This window comes from Globicephala melas, chromosome 6 (assembly GCF_963455315.2).
Source record: "Globicephala melas chromosome 6, mGloMel1.2, whole genome shotgun sequence".
NCBI classification, from domain to species: Eukaryota; Metazoa; Chordata; class Mammalia; order Artiodactyla; family Delphinidae; genus Globicephala; species Globicephala melas.
The window spans coordinates 46,873,873-46,896,803 of record NC_083319.1 but is presented as its reverse complement, the minus strand read 5'-3'; the positions used below and the strand labels follow the sequence as shown (position 1 = coordinate 46,896,803).

General features: G+C 35.3%; 1 protein-coding gene across 1 annotated transcript in view; it reads right to left on the bottom strand.

The window, feature by feature from the left end:
* Positions 1 to 2,547: 2,547 nt before the first annotated feature.
* The window catches only part of ALDH1A1 (aldehyde dehydrogenase 1 family member A1), a 53,881-nt gene continuing 33,497 nt past the window's right edge, over positions 2,548 to 22,931 (bottom strand). The window contains exons 7-13 of the mRNA XM_030877001.3: positions 22,202 to 22,315; positions 17,932 to 18,034; positions 16,172 to 16,356; positions 13,185 to 13,349; positions 9,753 to 9,910; positions 7,844 to 7,918; positions 2,548 to 3,153 (exon numbers count right to left, since the gene is read on the bottom strand). Coding sequence (XP_030732861.1) covers positions 3,081 to 3,153; positions 7,844 to 7,918; positions 9,753 to 9,910; positions 13,185 to 13,349; positions 16,172 to 16,356; positions 17,932 to 18,034; positions 22,202 to 22,315 — 873 coding nt within the window. The 3' untranslated portion in view covers positions 2,548 to 3,080. The remainder of the gene's footprint in view (positions 3,154 to 7,843; positions 7,919 to 9,752; positions 9,911 to 13,184; positions 13,350 to 16,171; positions 16,357 to 17,931; positions 18,035 to 22,201; positions 22,316 to 22,931) is intronic.

The following is a 22,931-nucleotide window of genomic DNA, read 5'->3' as shown; positions in this document are numbered from 1 at the left end:
TGGCCTTGCCTTCGGAGAGAAATGCCATCTCTTCTCCCCTACAGTATGTCAAAGGGATAACTGAGCTATTTCCCTCTCATTTGTATCTTGACTCAGGATGATATCTTCCAGACTACCACAGTCCCAGCATGTTACAAGAGTGGGCTTCCATGCCCTCCTGGTAGTCACTGAATTTTGGTATCCAGGGAATTTAGCTATCTTCTCTAATTCTCCTTCCTATATATTCTCTCAATATAAAAAAGGGAAGCCTCAAATCCATTTCCAGAGAGCATTAAAAAAAAAAATCCAAGGTGAATCAGCAAATCAAAGTCTAATTGGGAACTTATGCTTCATGTGAAAATGTAACCTAGTTGTTTGATATACCCTGCAAAAGTCACCAGAAGATAAGAGTTTCATTGATGGTACTTGCACACTTCTAAAAGTCCAAGTGAAATTAGATACTCAAAAAATTACATGCATTGCCCAGGGAAAGGTGTCTTTGGGGTCCATTATTCCCTCCTGAATTATGTGAAGAAATGACTAAAATTTCCTACTTTGAGTTAACTCTATTTTTAGTTGACCACAAGAATTTAAGAAAAATATTTTCTCGCTATTTCTCATTGGTTATTTCAAAATAAACCCAGAAACATGTATCCTAAAAAATGAAAAAAAAAAAAGATGCTAGACATTTGAGAATCCATATCTGACCTCTGATATTGACCTCTGATATTGCCTCTGCCTAAACAGTTACCTCCAACTTTGGTGTTCCTAGAGGTGAAAATAGTTCTGCCAGGTGGTTTGAGACAATGAGATCACATTTACAACTGCAGAACTGAATTCTTTATGATAAAATTCCTTATTGTACTTCCTGTAGTCATGGGCTAATAAGATACCCGTTAACTTTTCAAGGTTTTAAGAATTATTGCCAGTATGGCTTTAGAAATCGGAGGAGAAGGAACACAAATAATGTCTAGAGGGTCAGGATGAGCCAATATTAAACAGATTTTTTTTTGTTGTTTAATCCTGTAATGTCTTATTTATACCAGGAAGATTTAATTTTCAAATATTTAAACTTGCTTCTGGCTTTTGTCTTGTTTTGTGTTCATTCCTCTTTGTTCTACATTTTAAAATGTTATGGTGGGTTGCCATTACAATATTAACTTGTCTACCTATTTATTTATGCATCTTTTCATAATGTAGACACTGTCTGGTTTTTGGAAAACACAACCTTCCTCTGTATTTGGCTTTTTTCCCTTCTCAGTGTCCTAACATCTTTCAGTTCTCCCTAGACTTTAATTCTTCCTGTTTTCAAAATGGTCATTATGTCCCAAATTGTATAAGATAGTCCAGATGGCAAATTTTATAGGCCCATACAAGTTAGAGAAGCTCTTGCAATTGGGGGTGAAATTATTTCAGGTCTAAGAAGCTAATAAATTTCATTCGTTCACACATTGTTGCACTTGACTATGACAGCTATTAGAATGTCCCAGTAACAGTGTCACTAACTAATCTGTTAATGTAAAATGACAAACTTAATCATTTATATAAAATCTGAATCTGAAAAAGAATGTTATCCTAAAGATTACTAGGCTTAAATTTTAAGCTGCTGAACTAACGGTTTTAGAATATGTATAGTAATATATAAAAAACATTATACTTGGGCTTAAGTCACTTCCCACATGGGAGCACAACAAGAAGAGGCTCTTTGTCTAGGGCACAAATATGTAAATATGGTCCAGTTAGTTTTACAGACGACATTTTCCCAGCTGCTTCCCTTTGATCCCCAGATCTCTGCTCAGAACACTCAGTGCTACCTCGTTGCATAGAACAGTATCTTCCAATGTGGGTTTCTTAATGTTAACTGGTATTAAATGAGGGTGAGGGGAAGGCAAGGCCTCTGGTTAAACAAATTTTGGGGAAAACTAAAACTAAACAGTTTGTAGGACTTCTCAGAACTTAGACTATGCCAATGTGCAATCTGCAACTCCAACAGGGGAAAATATTATATAGAATTTTTTTTGATGGAACATGTCCAGAGGGAATATTTTGTAGGACTTCTTTCCTCTTTATTCACTGCAAATCTGCTCATCAGGTTCATATCCAGTCAAATTTCCTTCATGAGGCCATTCCCAAGTCCGTCAGTTACTGGTATCACTACCCTTTGGCATATTACTATAATCTTATGGTTCTTCGAATTCTCATTTCCATCATATGCGCCATCATTTTTTTCAGACAGTGTCTTTGTTCTCCACATATTAAAGCATTTTGGATAATGGACCATTCACTATTCACCTATTTTCTATAACACCTACCATAGTGCCCAGAGCTTTGTAGGAACTCAATAAATGCTTGCTGAAGGACTGAAGCCATCTATCTCAAATGTTTGCTATTGATTGCAAGAATTCCTGCAGAAAATAAAATTTGTTTCTTTACCTATTTGAGAATAAGTAGATTAGACTTTTATTTTTAAATATATCTTTATTCTCAATTTAACACTGCTTTTGAGTGACAGGGAGAGTAAATCACCGTAACCAAGACTCTATTTAAAAAATTCACACTGAACAAGAATCATGCAAGGTTGTTTTTATTAAGCTTTATGTTTAGATTACATCTAAGTATTTCAGGCATTACTTCATTTGACAAGCAGACATGACATTTTAGGAAACATTTCAACAAACTCCAAGGACTTCACAACTATGGGGAACAGAGCACATCTAGTCTGCAGTTAACAGGTATGGTAAGTACTTCAAGGGGTGGTCAAGGGAAAGAAGCTAGATGATAACTGGTCCTCTTTCATAAAATGTTTATCCTAGACAAGTAGCTACAAAGAAAAGCACATGACTGTTACAGAGCTAGAGAGATCTTGCATCCAAATCCATCATTTTCATTACGGGTAGGACTTGGGTGTCACATATCAGGAGACAGATGATTCCTTCAGAATAAGCTACATATCAAGTTTTCTATGTGTAGTATTAATGCTAATATGATTAGCTCATGTTTAAAAAATGAAAGAACAATTTTGCATTTAAAACACACTATGATATATTAGCCACTGAAGGAGGTGCTTAGCCATTGAGGAGTCATCTCTGCACTCTTGTAGTTTATGAGTTCTTCTGAGAAATTTTGATTGTGACCGTCTTGACCTCTGTGTATTCATGGAGACCATATTCTCCTCTAGAGAGAGGGGGAAAAATGAACAGAATTTAGCAGAGCAGTACAAATATACTATGGTCAATGATAATCGAAGTTTGTTCCTGCTTATCTGGCTAGGGACAATGGAAAATATTTTCTGTGTACAGAACCATTTCAAATAGTAGCTAGCCAACCGTAAGATATCTGGTCTTATATAAATCCCCTTGTGGGAAAATAATTTTTTTTGCATTTTTAAATGATCATGTACCCTCAGTAGACTTTCAAAGAAATTGTTCAATTTTGACATTTTTTCTGCTTGACTATAAAAGGGCTCAACACACACGCACACGCACACACACACACACACACACACAAATCGGCCCAACAAGAATTTTATCATATCTAGCTTAGGTTCAAATAAATAAGAAGGCTATATTACTATAGGAAAAGTAGTAATGTATAATTACTTGAGTAGTATAGAACAACTATAAATTCAAGTATAACTCAGTTTAGTGTATTTACCATGTCCAGTTGGTCCAGAAATGAGGAAGGGGCTAAAAATGACCAGGCTTCTATTTTCACTCTAACTGGCCCTAATATGGCTTAAAACAAAATATTTTCTAGCTGTAGTTCTAATATCTTTTGTTCTTGATTCTTGGCAAAAACAAAAACAAAAACCCCCCAAAACCAAAAATCTGACCTTAACTGTTACAACTTTTTATTTGAGGGTGGGGTTGTTTTGTTTTGTTTTGTTTTAAGAGAGGGAGAGCGTTCATTGGCCTAAAATTCAGGGCTTTGGGGCTTTCTGTGGTTGTTGGATTTTTCTATTTATGCAACCTCTGTCATTTGCTTATATAACTCTTAAATCCAACCCAGATGATCAGGAATTAACTTGAGTCAGTCAATTAAAATCCTTGTATCTTGTTATCAGGTTTATTGAGACCTCCTATCAGTTTTGGAAACTGTGATGTACCCTTCATTAAAGAGATAACTAAAAAGATTAGGCTAAATTATTCTCTATATGGTTTTGATGAAAGGATTAAATTACATGTACATAAGAGTACTCTTAAAATCATTACACTCATGCACATGTAGGCTTACAGAGGAAAAAGATCTTGATCTTTTTCTACCCCTCTCCTCTGGTGAGGTAGACAGGTATGTAGAAGACATCTTTTTCTCCTGGGTAACCTAATCCTCTTACACTGATTATTTTCTTGGGCCATTAAGCTTCTGAAAATACCTTCTAAAAGCTTCAGTGAGCATGTTCTTCAAAGTAATTAAAGGGTTTAGCCTCAGTTGTCTGAAACCCATTAAAGGATAATATTTTAGTAAGTATTTTATCTCACAAAGTTAGATATATTAACCCATGATTTTTGCCAATAGGCTTTCCATTGTATTTTGGGTTACATGGACACTTGAAACTCTCAGGAGAGTACAAAGTGTGATAATTGTCTTACTCAAGTTGAAATAGGTCCTGCTTCTTAGTGTTCCGATGTATACAAATTCCTATGTCTATGATATAACACAAAAACATCTTTATATTTCTCTTTATGTCACTAGCCTATGAGTTATTGGTTCTGTGCTTCTAAAATTGTCAATGTACCAGTCACCCGGGACCTGATGCAAATGCTGATTCTATTTCAGCAGGTCTGGGGATAGGCCTGAGACTCTGCATTTCCAACATACTTTTACGTGATACCCAGGCTTCTCATCCAGGGTCCACACTGGAGTGATAAGATGCTAATAACAAGTTATGCCTGTTTTTCACTCTGTATCCAGAAATGAGCCTGGCACTAATTAAGTAGGCACAGGAAAATGTTTGCTGAACTGGTTTGGCAAATATAATCAAGCAAAAACTACTCACGTTAGCCCACCAGTTCATACCACTTTATCTCTCCCCATTTCTGAAGGGGACAGGAAGAAAGAAATATCTTGTGAGGTGTTGAGAGCCAATTAAGTTTGAAATGGCATACTAGTAAAGTCTCAAGTGATCTATGTTAATCTAAGTAAAAATTAGTGCAATTACACAGAGAGAGGGATTTCTACCATTTAACTCATTCCAGGGCCAGCACCATGACCTGAGATGCAAATCCTGGTTTGGGCACTCAGCATCACCACCACATTGGGCTGCGCATACTACTATTTTCAGCTCTTTGAGAACTCTTTCCAACTGATCAATTCTACCTTTCTATCTTTGAAGATAAACTGTAATTGAACTCTTGGGAGTCATTTGAGGTTATTGCTTTAGTAATTCTCTTTAAACATCTTGCAGCAAATGACTTATTTATTAAATTTGCCAAATTTGGTTTCAGATAGACATTAACACTAGCATCCTCAGCTGGAAGTTTTGAAGTAAAAATTACAGTATAACTTTTTCCTTTATATTTCAAAGAAGCAAATCATCTATACCCACAGTCCAGATTTTTAAGAAATTACTGATGGTTGATTCTTGTTTTCATCCCCCTCTTTATTTGCTTTCCATATGTCTAGAACATAAAGTTTGACTAAATTGTATTTAACAAAATTGATATGTTTAGTCTACTTTAATTATTTCATCCCTTCTGATTATTTTATCTATGACATTCCTAAGGAAGTGTATTAGATAGCTGGGCCAGCAGTAATCTGATCTTCAAAATAATCTAACTTTTGTTATAGCTCTTTGTACAAAGTAATTAGTGCTGCCAAGGGACTCCCCAATAATGGGTATTATAAAGACAAGGAGCTAGGGAAGGATGAAACCATTTGTTGAGTCCCCACTTTGTGACAGATACAGTGCTAGGGAATGAAGGCGTAGTATGTTTCCTAACTCTCACAACCATCTTAAGAGGAATATTAACATTTCCCTTTTAAATAGGAGAAAATAGATGTTCAGAAGTTAGGCAACTTGAACTGGACTCTGTGGCTAGCAAGAGGTGGAGTCAGAGTTCACAGGCAGGCTGGTTAGTCTCCAGTTATGTTTACTATGCCGTGTGCACCTTTGACAAATTGATCTTTTGGCCACTCCACCTCTCCATCAACATTCTAAAGCTAGCTATCGCTTTCCCTGCTCCACTAATATATGTAAGCCGATTTTCTTGAATTCAAGTCTTCTTAATCTGTATTCTATTTAACTCTGAAATCACACTTCTCACCCCCATAAATCCCCACCTGTCAGGCAAATTCACTAACCCCTCAACATGCCACATAGAACATTCCTTCAAGAATGCCCTCTTATCTGCTTCCTAACATCCTACACTTGTTACATGCCCTAGATCAAGTCCTACCTTTTCTGTTAGGTCTTCTCTTATTCTATAAACGGTCTTTAAGTTTTTATCCGTTGCATTTTCACCGGGGTTAAAACCACAGAATCTCAAGCATGGAAAGGAGCTCAAAGACCTTTTACTTTCTTCTCCCACTCCTATCCCCACCACAAATGCTGAACTTGTCTGACAGATGGAAACAGTGAGAGTTAGCGAGGTGACGTGAATGTTATAGTCTGGTGGTGCCCAGATTTTCCGTCCTCTGATACTGCGCTCTGCATTTTAACTGCTTCTCTACCTTCGCGAGGCACGGACTCCCAGTCTGTTACTATTTATTTCATAGTGTGTGTTGGTTATTTTGCTCTCTCTGTATTTTTACATGTTCCTCCTGCCACCACGATTATATGGAAGGTGGAACGTGGTACCGTGTTTCTGGGGCTCCTAGGACCTCATATACATAGTAACTACTTAATGAAAGTATATTGAGAAGGAGAGTGGATCATTTTAACGTGCCCTCTTTTCACTGACTCCCCAATGGTAGTTGTTTCAATGTGATTTTGCTGATTTATTTAAATGACAAGTACCTGGCTCTTTAAGGCACTCATGACCTTTAGAAGCTGAGACTCACTTTTACTTGCTGTTTACAAAATGAGCAGCTTTACTATGTTTGATTCCATAAGGTTTGAATATAATGTGTCTTTTCCTGATGATTTTTTAAATTTATTGATAAACATGAGAAAATTTTAAGAAATAAAATGGTTAAAAGTGCTTGAACAAAATTGACCAAACACATTGCCACTACTTTCTGTGTGTAAATATGTATGTGCACGTTTTTAAAAAGTCAATATTTCCTGGATTGAAAAGCAACTGAAGGCTCATAAATGCATTTGTATAATATATATATCCTCAATCTAGTCATGACTATAAAACATGTTTTCCTTAGTTAAATTTTCTTTCAGTTTAGATATTAGTACCAAAAATAACTCATTCAGGTTATTTTAGAGTCTACATCAAAAATATTACAACAAATGAGAATCATTACTCCTACATTGAAAAGTTTTTTGATATAAACACACCTAATTTACTTATGTAAGAGGCATATTCAAATAGCTAAACTCTTCTTATATTTGCACACTTCTTACAATCACCAATTTGTAGTTTCCACCTCCTTTCTGGAAATGTTTCCCCAATATATTACATTCATGTATACAGTAAACAATTCTAAAAGTAAGCAATATTTCAGTAACCAATGTAAAGTGCTTAGTATGATCCCTTGTGAATTGTAAGAGTTTAATAAATTGTATTTCCCTCTGCCATCACCTGTTTGCACTTTTTGGGGTAAATCCAGCATTTAAAAAGCTGATTGACAGTATTAATCTCCAGGAAAGAACAGAGGCAGGTTTTAATCTGAGTAGTAACTAAGGATTAATTCCTTGAGAGTGAGAACCATTTTTATCAAGATAAGTATTTATCTTAATGAAAGTTAATCTTACAGTTCTCGACCATTTCCAGACATCTTGAATCCACCAAAGGGGCACTGGGCAGATACCACACTATAGCAGTTAACCCTGAAAAGAAAATAAGTACGTTATAGGTCATACTTAACCTATGAAATAACTCCTAAATTTGGAATTTTTGAAATTCAGCGAGTTCTTTAACAACTCCATTAATTTTAATATTACGTAGTCATTTTTGAGCAAAAGTAGCACTATAAATTAGAATGCAGGAGTATAAGTATATGTATATATACTGCCTAGGAATTTTAAAAAAATGGTACAACTCTATGTGTGGATAGCCATTTTGGCAGTACATCATGTCCCTGAGAAGTTATAGCTTGAATTATAAAAGATAGACTACCCAACGTACCATAAGAGGAAGGCTATGGTCTGTGAGAGACGAGTTTGTTGGATGGGTGTTCTTTACTGCCTATACTCGTAAGCTTTGTAGTTCTCTTGTGGGTTGTATACTTAACAGGCTAGAATTAATTTTCTTTTATAATTGTAATATGTCTCATATTACTTAGTTTACTTTTTTCATTAATTAATTCAAAAAATTGCTTAGACAGAGGGCTTGACAGGAGTTGGATTTCATTATTAATTTGCTTATCCCTTGCCATGTTTTAAAAAATGTTTCAAAATGCTTTTATGAACATATAATTATAAAAACATGAATAATTAGAATTTTAAAAAATTAAAAGACCTACATCCAGACTCAGTCACAGACACTGATATAATTGGTGGGTTTGACATACACCCTTCTCTACCCAAATCAGTGTAGATATTTTTAAAGCTCCCCAGACAATTCTACTGTACAGCCAGGGTTGAGAATCACTGCTTTAGAGTCTGAAATAGGTCTGAATCTCAGCTGTCATTTATTTCATGATCTCGATCAATTATGCAACCTCAGTAAGCTTCTGTTTTTCCGTCCATAAATTTGCCATACCAATTAACAGTTGTAGCAAGGTAACATGAGATAATGAATGTGAAGACTGCCACGTGGTGCTTAGCGTAGAGTGCATACTGACTAAATCATGAATGTCCCTTTGCTTAAGAAAAAAGATTCTAGAGCTATCAAGAGGGGCAAGGATTTCTTGGCTGTCTCTCAAGGATAAATACTTTTCAATGTCCAGTGGATTTGGTTGTGACATTATTGGGAAGAAAATAATCTTGGGCTGTTGATGGGACTGAGGGGACAAAGTGAGGTCTGGTGGAAAAAAAATTAGTAACAAGGCAGTCCAGAGATGGGGGGCTGGGCGGGGGATGTGACAGTTTGAGAGGCATAGCCTTGGCACTTATATACTCTAAATTAAAGTGTAAACATCAGAGATATAAACCAGGTCAAAAATAAAACAGACATCTCAAAATGCAATATGTTCTTCCAATTTAAGACCTTCAGACATCTCTAATAGTCCCAGAGTAAAAAGCTGATGTAAGAACTAAATGCTTGTATACATAAGGGCACTGAATAAATACTGTCTTACTATCTGATTATCTTGATTAAACAGAACTTTTATCTCCCTTGTGTGCAGCATAGTGCCAAGTGCCTAGAAATTATTTATAATAATAATACATATTGTATTAGCCAAACATCAATAAAGTATTTTGGGCAAGTAATTTCAGAAGGCTGGATAGAGTTAAATATATATATGTGTCTGTGTGTATATATATAGATAGATAGATATAGATATGTGTGTATATATATATATATGCTATATCTATCTATCTATCTTCTATGCTCTTCTAAAGTTCTTCCAATACAGCAGGATTTTTGTTTGTTTGTTTGTTTTATTTTCAAACAGAAGGCCATGTGATTCCAAACAAAAAATCAAAGTCAGAAAAAATTCAAAGTAGTCTGTTAATGTGGTTAACATTGAAAAGGTGGTATTACATAGGTTTGACTTACCACACTGTCCCGGCCTGCAGAGCAGAGGAGACTGTGATGGCTTTATCAATATCTTTGGTAAAAATTCCTGCTGATAAGCCATAGAAAGTATTGTTTGCTCTCTTGATTACATCATCTAAAGATTTAAACTTCATGATTTGCTGCACTGGTCCAAATATCTATACCACAAGAAATGAATGAAATAAATCAAAGTAATAGGTTACAACTAAATATTTATTTTGTATTATAGTTATAAATATAAATCTATTAATATATAAATAAAATATCTATATTTATTATATTTCATGTAAATATACTTATGTTTTATATTGACTATAAGGTACTTGGCACACAGTGAGCAGTCACTAAATGTTTTTTTATTATCAATAAAAACAATCAAAACTGCAGACCAATATCCCTTAAACCACAGGCCAATATCAACTACAGCAAATATTCCTTAAAAATATTAGCAAACAGTGTTCAACAATACCTACAAAGAATTGTACACCATCACCAAGTGAGGTTCATTCTAGAGATGCGAGGCTGGTTCAGTATTCAAAAATCAATCAATATAATACATCATATTAATAGAATGAAGGAAAAATATCATATAATCATCTCAATTGATGCAGAAAAAGCATTTGACAAAAATCCAACCTCTTTTCCCCCTTAACAGATTAAAAATAGAAAGGCACTTCTGAACCTGATCAAAGGCAGTTATGAAAAATCTTACAGTTAACATCATACTCAATGATATGATACTGAATGCTTTTCCCCTAAGATAGGGAGCAAAGCAAGATGTCCACTTTTACTACTCTTATTCAACATAGTGCTGGAATTCTAGCAAGTGAAAAAGGCAAGAAGAGGAAATAAAAGGCATATAGATTAGAAACAAAGGAATAAAATTGTCCCTATTTGTAGATGACATGATTGTCTACATATAAATTCCCAAGGAATATCCAAAAATCTTCTAGAATACCTGAGCTCAGTGATGTCACAGGATGCAAGAAAATATACAAAAATCAAATATACTTGTATATTTGTATATACTAGCAATGAACATGTGCATACTGAAATCAGAAATACCATTTACAATCACTCAGAAAATACTTAGGTAGAAATCCAATAAAACACATATAGGACTTGTTACCAGAAATTACAAAATGCTAATGAAAGAAATAAAGGACGATATAAATAAATGGAGAGATCTACTATATTCAATAACTGGAAGATTTAGCACAATAAAAACATTAATTCTCCCCAAATTGATATATACACAATTTTAACACAACTCCTCTCAAAATTTCAGCAAGATTTTTTAGTATATATGGACAAGGTTATTCTAAAATTTATATGGAAGAGCAAAGGAATGTTAGATAAAACAATTTTGAAAAAGAAGAATAAAGTGAGAGGACTCAGTCTTTCCAATTTCAAGACTTCTCATACAGCTACCAAAATCAAAAGAGTATACTTAATATTTTGTAATAACCTATAAGGGAAAAGAATCTGAAAAAGAATATATATATATATACATATATATATGAATCACTTTGCTGTACACCTGAAGCTAACACAGCATTGTAAATCAACTATACTTCAATAAAAGTAAATAAATTAAAAAAGAGGGTATAAGTACAGAAATAGACGCATAGATCAATTGAAGAGTAGAGAACCCAGAAATTGATACACACACAAATATGCACAACTGAACTTTCACAGTTGCAAAAGTAATGGAATGGAAGAAAAACACCTTTTCAACAAATGATGCTGAAGCAATTGAACATATCGGCAAAAACAAACGAACAAACAACCTTGACTTAAATCTCACACCTTGTATAAAAATTAACCTAAAATGGATCATAGACTTAAGTGTAAAACATAGACTATAAAGCTTTCAGAAAGAATAAAAAAATTACACGGAAAAAAGTATTTTTGGATTTAGGAGTAAACAAAGAGTAGTTCATAGAGTTGACACCAAAAATACTATCCATAAAAAGAAAAATGGATAAATTGGACTTCTGTAAAATTAAAAACTTCCGTTCTGAGAAAGACCCTGGTAAAGAAGATGAAAAGACAAGCTACAGCCTGGGAGGAAATATTTGTGAACCACACATCCAAAAAAAGATCAGTATCAAGAATGTATAAGGGGCTCTCGAAACTCAACAGTAAAAAGCACACAATCCAATTAGAACATGAGCAAAAAAAATGAAGAGACATTTCATCAAGGAAGTTATCAGATGGCAAATAAGCTCATTAAAGATGTTCAATATCACTAGCCACTAAGGAAATGCAAATTTAAACCTCAGTGAGCTATCACACCTATCAGAATGGCTAAAATAAAAAATAGTCACAACAAATGTTAGCAAGGATGCAAAGAAATTAGGATCATTCATACATTGCTAAGGAGAATGTGAAATCGTTCAGCCTCTCTGGAAAACAGTTTGGCAATTTCTTAAAAAGTTGCATCTACCATATGACCTAGCATTATACTCCTGGGCACTTATCCCAGAGAAATGAAGACTTACGTTCACACAAAAAACCTGTATACTGATGTTTATAACAGCATTATTAAAAGTAGCCCCAAACTGGTAACAACCCAAAGTTCTTCAAAGGGTGAATTGTTAAACTATGGTGCACCCGTACTATGAAATACTACTCATCAATAAACAGGAACAAACTATCCTTACGTGCAACAACCTAGACGAATCTATAGAGAATTACACTGAGTGAAAAAAAGCTAATCCCAAAAGATTGCAGGAAGTATGAATCCACTTATGTAACATTCTTGAAATGACAAAATTACAGAAATAAAGAAGAGATTAGTGGTTAAGAGAAAGCCAAGGGTTGAGGATGGGATGGTGTAGGAAGGATAATAGATTTGGCTATTAAAGGGAAACATGAGAGATTCACGTGGTGATGAAATGCTCTGTGTCTTGACTGTATCAATGTTAACATATTTGCTGTGATATTATAGATTTGTAAGATGATATCAATGATGGAAACTGGATAAAGAGTACATGGGATCTTTCTATATTCTCACAATGGCAACTGAATCTACAATTATCTCAAAATAAGGACTTTAATTTAAAAAAAACAGCATATCACTTTATTCTTTTCTAATTATTTTCAAATATATTATTTCCAAAGGAGAAAAAGCAACAATGAACGTGGAATTGTATTTTCTATTACCTTAAATCTGTGAAGGAAGCACCTAGAAATTGCTAAGCATCCTGATCTGCAGTCGACTGGAAGTTCTTGGCTTGCCCAGTGAACTCCTGACTATTTTTAGTCTTAATCAAAAATAAATTAATCCTTTATCAGTATTAGAAATGAGAAGTAACATTTATTGGGAAAGGTGTTCAAAGAGCTGAGAATGTTACAGTAATACTTTGTATACATCCACACAGACAAAATACGGCAACAAAGGGAACAGAACAGAATGAAACCATTTACCTCCTCTTTGGCAATGCGCATCTCATCAGTAACATTAGAGAAAACCGTGGGCTGGATAAAGTAGCCTTTATTCCCCCATGGACCTCCGCCACACTCCAGTTTGGCCCCTTCCTTCTTCCCACTTTCAATGAGGTCAAGTATTTTTTCATATTGTTCCTTATCAATCTATTTGAAAAATATCACATGAAAAGGAAAAAAAATAGCAACTTGTAAAGATAATACTTTGCCCGGCCTGTAAATAAAGGTTTCAAAATGCTAGGCTATTGTTATTAAGTTAAATATTCAACCTAAACAGCTGACAGAGGCTCAGACTTATTGTTGGGTATATTTTATCTCAAGACTTTTCTGGAAAGAATCCTTGAAGATAAATATTTGTATTTAGTGTTTGTTTCACAGCCATGTAAGAGAAGTGTATTGGCACTGCAAACGTGTAAACCTTTTCACACAACTGTCATTTATTTACAGGAAGAAATGTCTGTTAATCATCAACCACACTTAACCTGGAAACTGTAATCCTAAATGAAATTAAAAGGTGAAAGAAGAAAAAGAAAACTTTGATACTGGGTTAATTAGACATGGCAGTTGGAAAGCAGATGCTTTGTGACTTTAGGAAGATTCCTCGACCTCTGCTTCTCTTCATCCTGACCATCCCCTTGTGGCAGGGTCCATGCTGACCACAGCCTGGTTATCCCACCCAGTTTAAGTCCCCCTGGGGCAGTGAGTAGGTCTGGTTCTAATTTCTGACCTGTCCCGATTGTTGCCAACCTGCTTTGTTAAATGGACCACATCTAAATATATTACAAGAACTACAGAACTTAAATGGTTTATTTTTACAAGGAAAAGAATGACTACAGAGTTCTAGCTGGGAACGTCAGGAGCCCATACCTCTCCTCCATACACTGGAATTCGGACTACCTATTGCCTCGGTTCCTATTTGGGGGGGTTGAAGGACTGGGTGATTCTTGGACTCCAAATCACTGGTGAAGACTGCCTTGTCTCAGATGTGGCTAGGGTTAGGTTTTAAAGGAAAAACATTGGAGATCCTGGAGTTAAGGTGTGAGCCTCTTGTCAATTTGCCTTGACTCTTCTGACTACTTAAAAACTGTTGTTCTTTATCGTCCTCTATGACTCTGTAATCTCCCCTATCTTCTAAATCCCAGGAAAAGTTTTCAAAGTTCTCACTGCACACAGTCCAGCTCCATATCCAATTAGATTAAATACTATTTACACATATAACAAATTCTTCCTTGGTAAAGTCCTTTTCCAATCTGATTTCAAAGACCAAAATATACATTTCCTTAAAAAGTTGGAAATAATCAGTATTTTCATTTGAAAAAGAAGTTATGATATCCACATATGTATATAATTTTATATTATAAATTAGAATATATATTAAAGCTTAGTAAATGAGTGTCTCTTTCCATAAGCTCTTTCTTATAACAACAAGTGAGTATTTCAAAGGGTAAAGAAGCTTCAGGGGCTTTTTGGTCTTTTACTCAAAGTCCCAACGTATCTACTTTTTCTACTTATTTAGTGCAACCTGTGACAAAAATATGTTCACTTATCAAGTTTAAATTATTATGTTAAGTAGTTAGATCACTGGATTATTTACTTAGGAACGCTATGAATGGAAATTTTCTTAAAATGAAGCATTCTAGCTCAATTGTTGAGCCTCCGGTTGAATTGTGCAGATCCCCTGATGGGGGAAAATATTGCCCAACAATGTTTAATATTAAGTATCTTCTCTTCCCTTCCTCTCTCTTCTTTTCTTTCCTCTTCACATATATATTTCTTTCTATCTATCAATCTGTCTATCTATCATCTGTTTGATAGATGTGTATCGCAAATGGGAAACGTGCTTACTTTTACATAGATAGATAAATAGACAGATATTTAGAGAAAGAAACAATCACAGCTAAAACCTTAGAATCCCATCCTTTTTTAGAATGGGAGACCAAGTCAAAATTGAATTTAATACATGTCTTGGCATCCATTTGGAAAGTTACCCAATATGATCAAAATTAGCAACTATTTCTATGTGGTTACTAAACACAAAGATAAATACAAAATATAACAAGATTAGACTTAACAAAACGTATTACTTCATTTACCAGTTAAGTTATTTTAGGGCTTTTAGATTTCAATATTTGGTATTGCCTAAATCCTAAAATTTTCCTACTTGGGTATCTTGTCATGAGCAGGAAAATCCAAGGCAGCCTTTTAACTTTCTAGACTGTAAGCTCTATGAGATCAGGTAGAAACTCTGCTCTGGATCAAGACCTCAAAGGGCAGGGGTAAATTTAGAACCAAAGGTCCAGGAGCTTGAAAGCAGACAATGAACAGAGAACTGTGTAACGAAGAGGGAAGGATGAGCTTTGGATAAGAGAGACACTCTTGTTGACAGTGGTTCTAAGCAGACAGAAGAAAATGGGAACCCTAGGGGATCATTGAGCTTTAACAACTAAAATGGGAAGTTTGCCACAAAGCCAGGAACTCGGGACTTTTTAAGGCACTCATGCTATCTTTAGAAGGTCGAGTGACTAAAGACTTTGGAGAGAATTTATAGAGGTGTGCCAGCTGCCTGTATCTGGGATTGGAAGCCGAGAAAAAGGATTGATGCTGAGGAAAGAATAAATGATAGGATTGTTTAAGAACTTCCAAGTGGATAGGAACTGTAAATAGGGATTCAGAGGTGTACAGATTGAGGAAAACAAATTTACAGCATTCGTTATTTTTCCTCACATCTTTAATTTCCAACATATCTCTTCAACTGTTTCTGGATGTGATAACCGGGCAACACAAAACCAGGATACTTTCTTTACCATTGGGAGTTAGATTCATTATTTTTTTAATCACCAAACTGATACAGTATTGTCACCTGGGAAGATATGTGAATGGGAAGTAATTGTATTCAAGTAAAAGCAGGTCTAGAGAAGATACTTTATTCTTGTGCCTGGTGAACGCTGTTCCGTCTATTTTACACTCACCTGAGGGCCTTGATTGACTCCTGGGGTTAGAGGATTTCCAAGAACATACTTTCTAGCCTGCTCAACACTCTTTCGAACAAACTCATCATAAATTGATTCTTCTACAAAGAGCCGGGATGCAGCTATACAACATTGGCCCTGGTGGTAGAATACCCCGTGGTGTGCAAATGCAACAGCACTGTCCACTGCAAAGAAGACATTCATGTTAAAGAAGAGATGTTTTCTAAAGATTATATATTTTTATACATCTTCCTCAGAGGTGATATGGTGGTATAAAAAAATCATGAGTCATATAGTCATAGATTCAGTATATTCTTCCTCATTAGCCAGGTGACACATTAACCTTTCTGATCCTTTATTTGCTACTAAAATGATAGTAAAAATAGTAGACTCTGAAATAATAGTGGTTATTAATACAACTTTAATATGTGCAATTCCAAGAATGTGGAAACTATCCTAAGATCAAATCTCACTGCAAGTGATTTTTATAAATATCTCCATTTATAATTAGACGACTGTGAATATTTCTTTCAGGCCTCAGGTTTTAACTAATGACAAAGAAAATATAAAATATCCATTACAATAAATAAGAATTTTAAAACATTCTTAGATACCCTAATCAATAGAAAAAGTGATATTTCTGAAAACAAAAAAACCCCATAAAACCCCCCAAAACCTCCAAACAACTAATATTCAGAATTGCCCACCCACCTTACAACCCTATTCTATGAGAACATTTTTCCAAATTTATGTAAAGTGTGCCATGTTATTTCATATATGCCTATAAATTCTTCTTATCTGTTTATTTGAGATGGTTATGTGGGTCTTAAAAAGAGGAAATAGTTTGCTTCATTAGTAGATCCTAAACAACCAGAAGAAATTTTTCTTTGCATTTTAATTTTCTAAAGGCAGAAGGTTTAATTTAACATTGTAGCAACTGGATATTGTTATCTTTATTTTGTGAACTAATCACATCCGCTTAGCTGTAGTGAAAGCAGTTTACAGGAAGATTTGGTAAAATCAGAAATCTTGTCATGTCTGTAGAATGTATAAGATAGTGTGCTCTAAAAAGCTTCAGGTAAGATCACAGTAACAACATAAGTCATCTGTGTTGATTGCCTCAGACCAATAATGCAGCTCTTAAAGAGACAGATGAATGTTTGACCTTCTTTCTCTGCTGGAAATAATTGAGGGATTCTACTTGATAATATAATCAGGATGAACCTAGGAATATTGTATAATGGAGTCACATCATAATTAGAGATTTAATATATATAAATTCAACTACACCTGCTAGAAAAAAATGAGAGAAATTACTTAAATAGTAGGCATCCTTTTCCTCTTGCCATTTTATTCAATGAGCGTGTGACCCAGAGAGAAGGGAGACACAAATGTGCAACTTGCTGTCTCTCCAGCTGGTCTCAGTCCAACGTGTCTGAGGGTATCTCATCACGCTTAAGGTGATGCTAATATTTAAAGGTATGGAACTAAGAATATACATTACGGCCCCTAAATGCAAAATAGTTAGTTTCTCTAGAGTTCAGCTGAGAAAATAGCAATCTATTCCAAACCAAGAAATTGTGTCTGTGTTGGACTTATCTAGGCGTTATAACTTTAGGACAATTTAAGAGATTTTTAAGAGTAATTTTGGACTCTGGTTAATGCCTTACACCTTGACGTTAGAAGCAAACCCTTCACTGTATGGCATTACCAGACACCGAAAAGAAGGGTGAGAAGTGAGCAGAGTGACTTTTACTCACGGTCGGCATCAGCAAACACAATGCAAGGACTTTTTCCTCCGAGTTCCAGGGTCACCCTCTTCAGATTGCTTTTCCCAGCAGCTTCTTTGATCATTTTGCCAACCTGAAATGGAGCATTACAAAGGAGGAGGCTTAATCTGCTCTCATGAAGGCAGGTTTCTTTAGCGATTTAAATTTATACGATGTTTGTGCCACAGTTACGTTTCATTAGGGAGAAATGGCATTTTTGCAGATTTGGCACTTTCAGATACCAAAGACTTCTCCATCCAAACATAAACATATGATGGATCATGAAAACAGATATATTGAACGTGATAGCTGATCTTGATGTACATGATCTTGATGTACATGGCTAGACAGGTTATTTTTCATTTTAATCAGAACTTCATCATTCTTCTGATCAGTCTGACAAATCATGATCCAACCATAATTTATCTATTTTGACTTTTCATCCTTCTGTTGAAATCCAGAAAACTCTATCCAGACAAAGTGGCGTATTTACCAGCCTCGAATCTCTCTCTGCTTCTCATTTATAATGAGACCCAAAGGTCTTACCCCGACTTGGGCTGCCTCCATTCCTACCCTTTCTTAGGGTCCAGCTCGTATCTTAGCTCCTCTTTGAAGCCATCTATGACAACTCAAGGTGAACATGACCCTTTCTTTCTCTGATCTCCAATAAGTGCCCTCATGAGGACTCGTTTCAGAGTTTCTCTTGGATTGTATTATTTGTATAAATATCAGTTTCCCAAACAGATGTTGCCTCCCTGGTAGCAGTGACAATGTCCTATCATTGCATACCTTTTCTCAGCACTGTCTGTCAGAGTGGGCTCACTTAACTATTGATGAACTGATATCCCCTCTCCCCCATGGCTCTCGCTCTCACTTTCCCTCTTTCTCATGCTGTCCTCCACACCTTTGAAGAGTGGAGTTTGGAGAAAGAAATTGGGTCTGTGTTCTGTGCTGCTACTTCAGTTAGCTGGAATCCTACTGTTTTTTGTTTTTTTTCTTATTAATGCTAGTGGCCTCTCTTCAGAGAAAGAGTTTTCATTTTTTTTCTTTATGGATCACTTCCTATGAAAATTAGTTTTTGCATTCTTTATATTTTTCTCATTTTTAAACTCTGGCCTGTTTTATAATTATTTCTTCTTTCTTTCTTTCTTTAATATAACTATTTCTTCCTTTTTATTTTTTATTGAAGTCTTAGAACACTAAAAGGATCTTTGCTTTTCTTTTTACAAGGTGATTCATTTTATCTTGCTTCTTTTATTTTCTGGATTTCTTTTCTTCCTCAACACATCAGATTTTAAGAAAAAGTTTCTATCTCAACTGAATAAAAGTTAAGTAGACGCTTGCTTGAATGTGTGTTTAAATTTTGACTGTTGAACTGACTCCTACTGTGCATTACAGAGTAGATCATTAATTAATCTGCTGATGTTTTCATCTTATTTAAAATCTTCATGCACTAAATCAAACCCTTAAATGTAGGTTAATAAAAATAAACTAAAAGTAGACTGGCAATGGAGAAACCCTGTTTGAAATTTCTCTTATACCCCATTTTGGTTCCACAACATATTTCTTATGACCACTCTCAAAAATTGAATTTTCATTTGAGGTGATTAAGAATTTTGTATTTTCTAGATAATAATCTTTGCCTTTCTCCCTTTGAATTCTCCAAATTCTTTCTCTGCATCTTTCTTTTATTTTCTGGGGTTTTGGGGTTTCTTTTTTTGTTTTTAGCTTAGAAAGATTTGCTGGAGAAACTTTATTAAAGCAGATCATTTTTGTCTTGGGGAAGGGAGTAAGATCAGAGGCATTTTTCTAAAAGCTACCAATGTCAAAAGAACTAGCATGAAGAATGGTTAGAGGTACGAGTGAGAAAGAAAGGTTACACTTTTACTTCGTGCAGTTTCAGATGGCAAATAAAAGGTTTGTTTGAGTTTTCCCAAAGGTCTAGCTAAAGTCAAAATAAGGAAACATCAGTTTTTGCCCCATGATTTTGTTCCCTCACTTGGAAAAAAGTAAAATGTTGTCATTTTTTCCTCAAAAAGGTCTACAATGAAGAGAGGATAAGGACTATTTAGGCTATGGTAAAAAGTATGTTCCATGATATTGTGGCGTTGCCCTTGTGGGGCAGAAGTAGCAAATGCTCAAAATAATGTTCTAACTTAGCACATCCTGCACAACGTGGGTTGGATTCTGTTTTAAATGAATCTAATGGGACATTAAAATTCTTACCATGCCAGAAACATTTTTATAATGAGCGTGACTGCTACAATGAACCACAACAACATAAAATCCATAGTTTGCCTCTTTCATGGCATTTGGCAAGTTCACTACTATCTTCAAAGCAACGAACTTGAAGCTAAAAGAGGACCCAGAAAGACTGATCTTTTGTGTGGCTTCTAAAATCATCTTAGTCACACTTAATTCTTTAATACTCAATCAGAAGTAGTTACTGTACTGGTTTCTGGAGATGAGAATGAATAAGATAGTCTTTGAGGATAGTCAGCAAAAGGGAGAGAGATACATAACAAAGCAAGGAGAACATGCTATCATAATTATATATCAGGGACAATGGGGGCACAGATGGAAAGTTTTTAAATTCAGGATGCTCCTGAGACTGCGGAGAAAGCCATAGAGGGCATGTGATGGGAGCCACATTATAGTAGGTGTGGCCACGCATGAGCAAACGCCTGCGGGAATGAAAAGATGCATGAAATAATCAGGAAGTGATGGGGCAGCAATGAAGAAATATTTTGTGGAGAAGGGACCTCTTCCCTCACACCTCATGAACTAGTGTGAGAAATTAAAGAGTGAGGGAAGGAACAAGGGAATGGAAATAACTCTAGAACACACAATAATCATGCCATTTAGTGACTACTCTGTAGGATGCTAAATGTTTTACTACTCATTAGCTTATTCAGTTTTATTTGGTATAACTCAATAAAGTAGATATTATTATTCCCATTTTACATATGAAGAAACTCAAGTTTAGTAAGGATACTTAACTTTTGGAAGACATACTGCTAGGAGGGGTAGACTTAGAATTTAAACCTAGATGTTTCCTAGTCTTCTCATATCAAAGTTTTCTGGGGGAGGGGGCAGATAAAGTACCCCTAAAGTGCTGTAGGGGTTCAGGGATGAGCCAAGACAAACAGGCAGTGATGCAGAGATGGCATCGTGGAACAGTAGCCTCTGGCTCAGACAAACTAGAGAAGCGTCTGGGATCTAGAGCAGAAGCTGTATGTGGCGTCCCTGTTGGGGAAGGTCTACCATGCTAGGCTGAGAAATTGGTACCTTCCTGCTTTACCTCCTCTGCTATGATTTCAACCTGTGACTTCATCATGTTTTAATTTATTGCTGTGTCTTGACCATTACCAATTGTTTTGTCCACAGACTCCTGATTGAAGAATTGGTTTTCCCCTACCTCAATTAGGAGTTTGTAGAATGTAAACTTTTTCTACTCTATGTCTAAAAAAAACAAGAAAAAATTATATATTGATATATCTAGTTTAAAAAAGATCAAGAAAAATAAAATTTTATTTTCTATCATTTTAGTTCTTTATGTAAACTACTCTTTGTATTGGAGTCGCTAATTAGGAGTATAAAATAATCAAATTAGCCTTTCCACACTATCTGGAATGTTCTTCCTGTTTCTCCAGAAAGTTAAAAAAGTAAGCATTTTCAACACCCAGAACATTTAAAGAGCATTTAGCATCCCTCCTCTCCCCCATCCCTCTCCTCTGAAGTGCCCACGGCTGGGGTCCTGTTCTTTAATCTTCTGGATAGCCAAGCTGGAGCTACTGAGGCAGAAAAGTTAGGTTGGATCGGGAAGCTGAGCTGCTGACTCCTTTCCAGAATGTTCAGGGAAGAGAGAGCCCCAAATAAGGAGCTAAGGGTGAGGCTCTGCTCTTTGATTTCCCTGATCTACAGGATAAAATTACAATTCATTCATACAAATCACTGTGGTCTAATTTATATTTTTTATCATAAACCTTACTAATCATACGACAAGGTCTAATCAGCCATATTTCTCGTCAGAGAAAGTAATAACATACTAAAAACAGTTTACTCCAGTCCTTCTGCTTTTGTAATAGGTATTTCGTTTCATCTCAACGACATCTGCTTATGTTCTATAAACATGTGTGAAGGCTAGAATAAGGAACAAATCATTAAAAGAACTTTTGTTTTAAGGAAATGTCAGCTTAAAAACAGTAACATAAAACATGCTTCCAACTGCTTCACTACTGGCCTCAGTAAATGATGTTACCTGTGTTGATCCTGTGAAGGCCACTTTGTCTACATCCATGTGAGAAGAAATGGCCGCCCCTGCAGTAGGCCCGTAACCAGGGACAATATTCACTACTCCAGGAGGAAACCCTGCCTAAAAGATAACAAGTAAAATAGTTAGAACAGAACTGATCATTTAATTCTACAGAAAAAAGAGGAGAGTATGGGATCAAAGCTGCCTCTTTATGCTAATCTTATGAGTTTCTCTACAAAGAAAGATGCATATAGGTGGTTTTATTATTTATTATTATTCTTATTTCATTGTTAAGCCCACTTAAAATAACCTCAAGGGTTGCATTATTGAGGGACTATTTCTCCTCAGAGTAAGTCCATCTTTGACTTTCATGGATCATTTGCTCCAATGATGGCTGTCTCAAATTTTATAATAGTAACTCAAAAAGATAGTGTGTGTAAAAGTGGTTGGTAAATTACTCACAAAGAAGGAAAACAATGTGTTTATTATCCGTTCAGCAAAAATAAGAAGCTAAAGCGATCTTAACATTTTTAGTTTCTACCTGTTGATTGATCAGGGCATACCAACTAGGTTGCAAATTCCTATCAGCATTATTTAATCAGAAAAATGTTAGGTTAAAAATGGTCATCCCATTCATGATCAAGCTTCACAGATTGATTCCAATCCCAATTAAAGAATTATGAAGTATAGAGCAGTGTGGCAACTGAAACAACATTGAAATTTCATGTTATTTGCA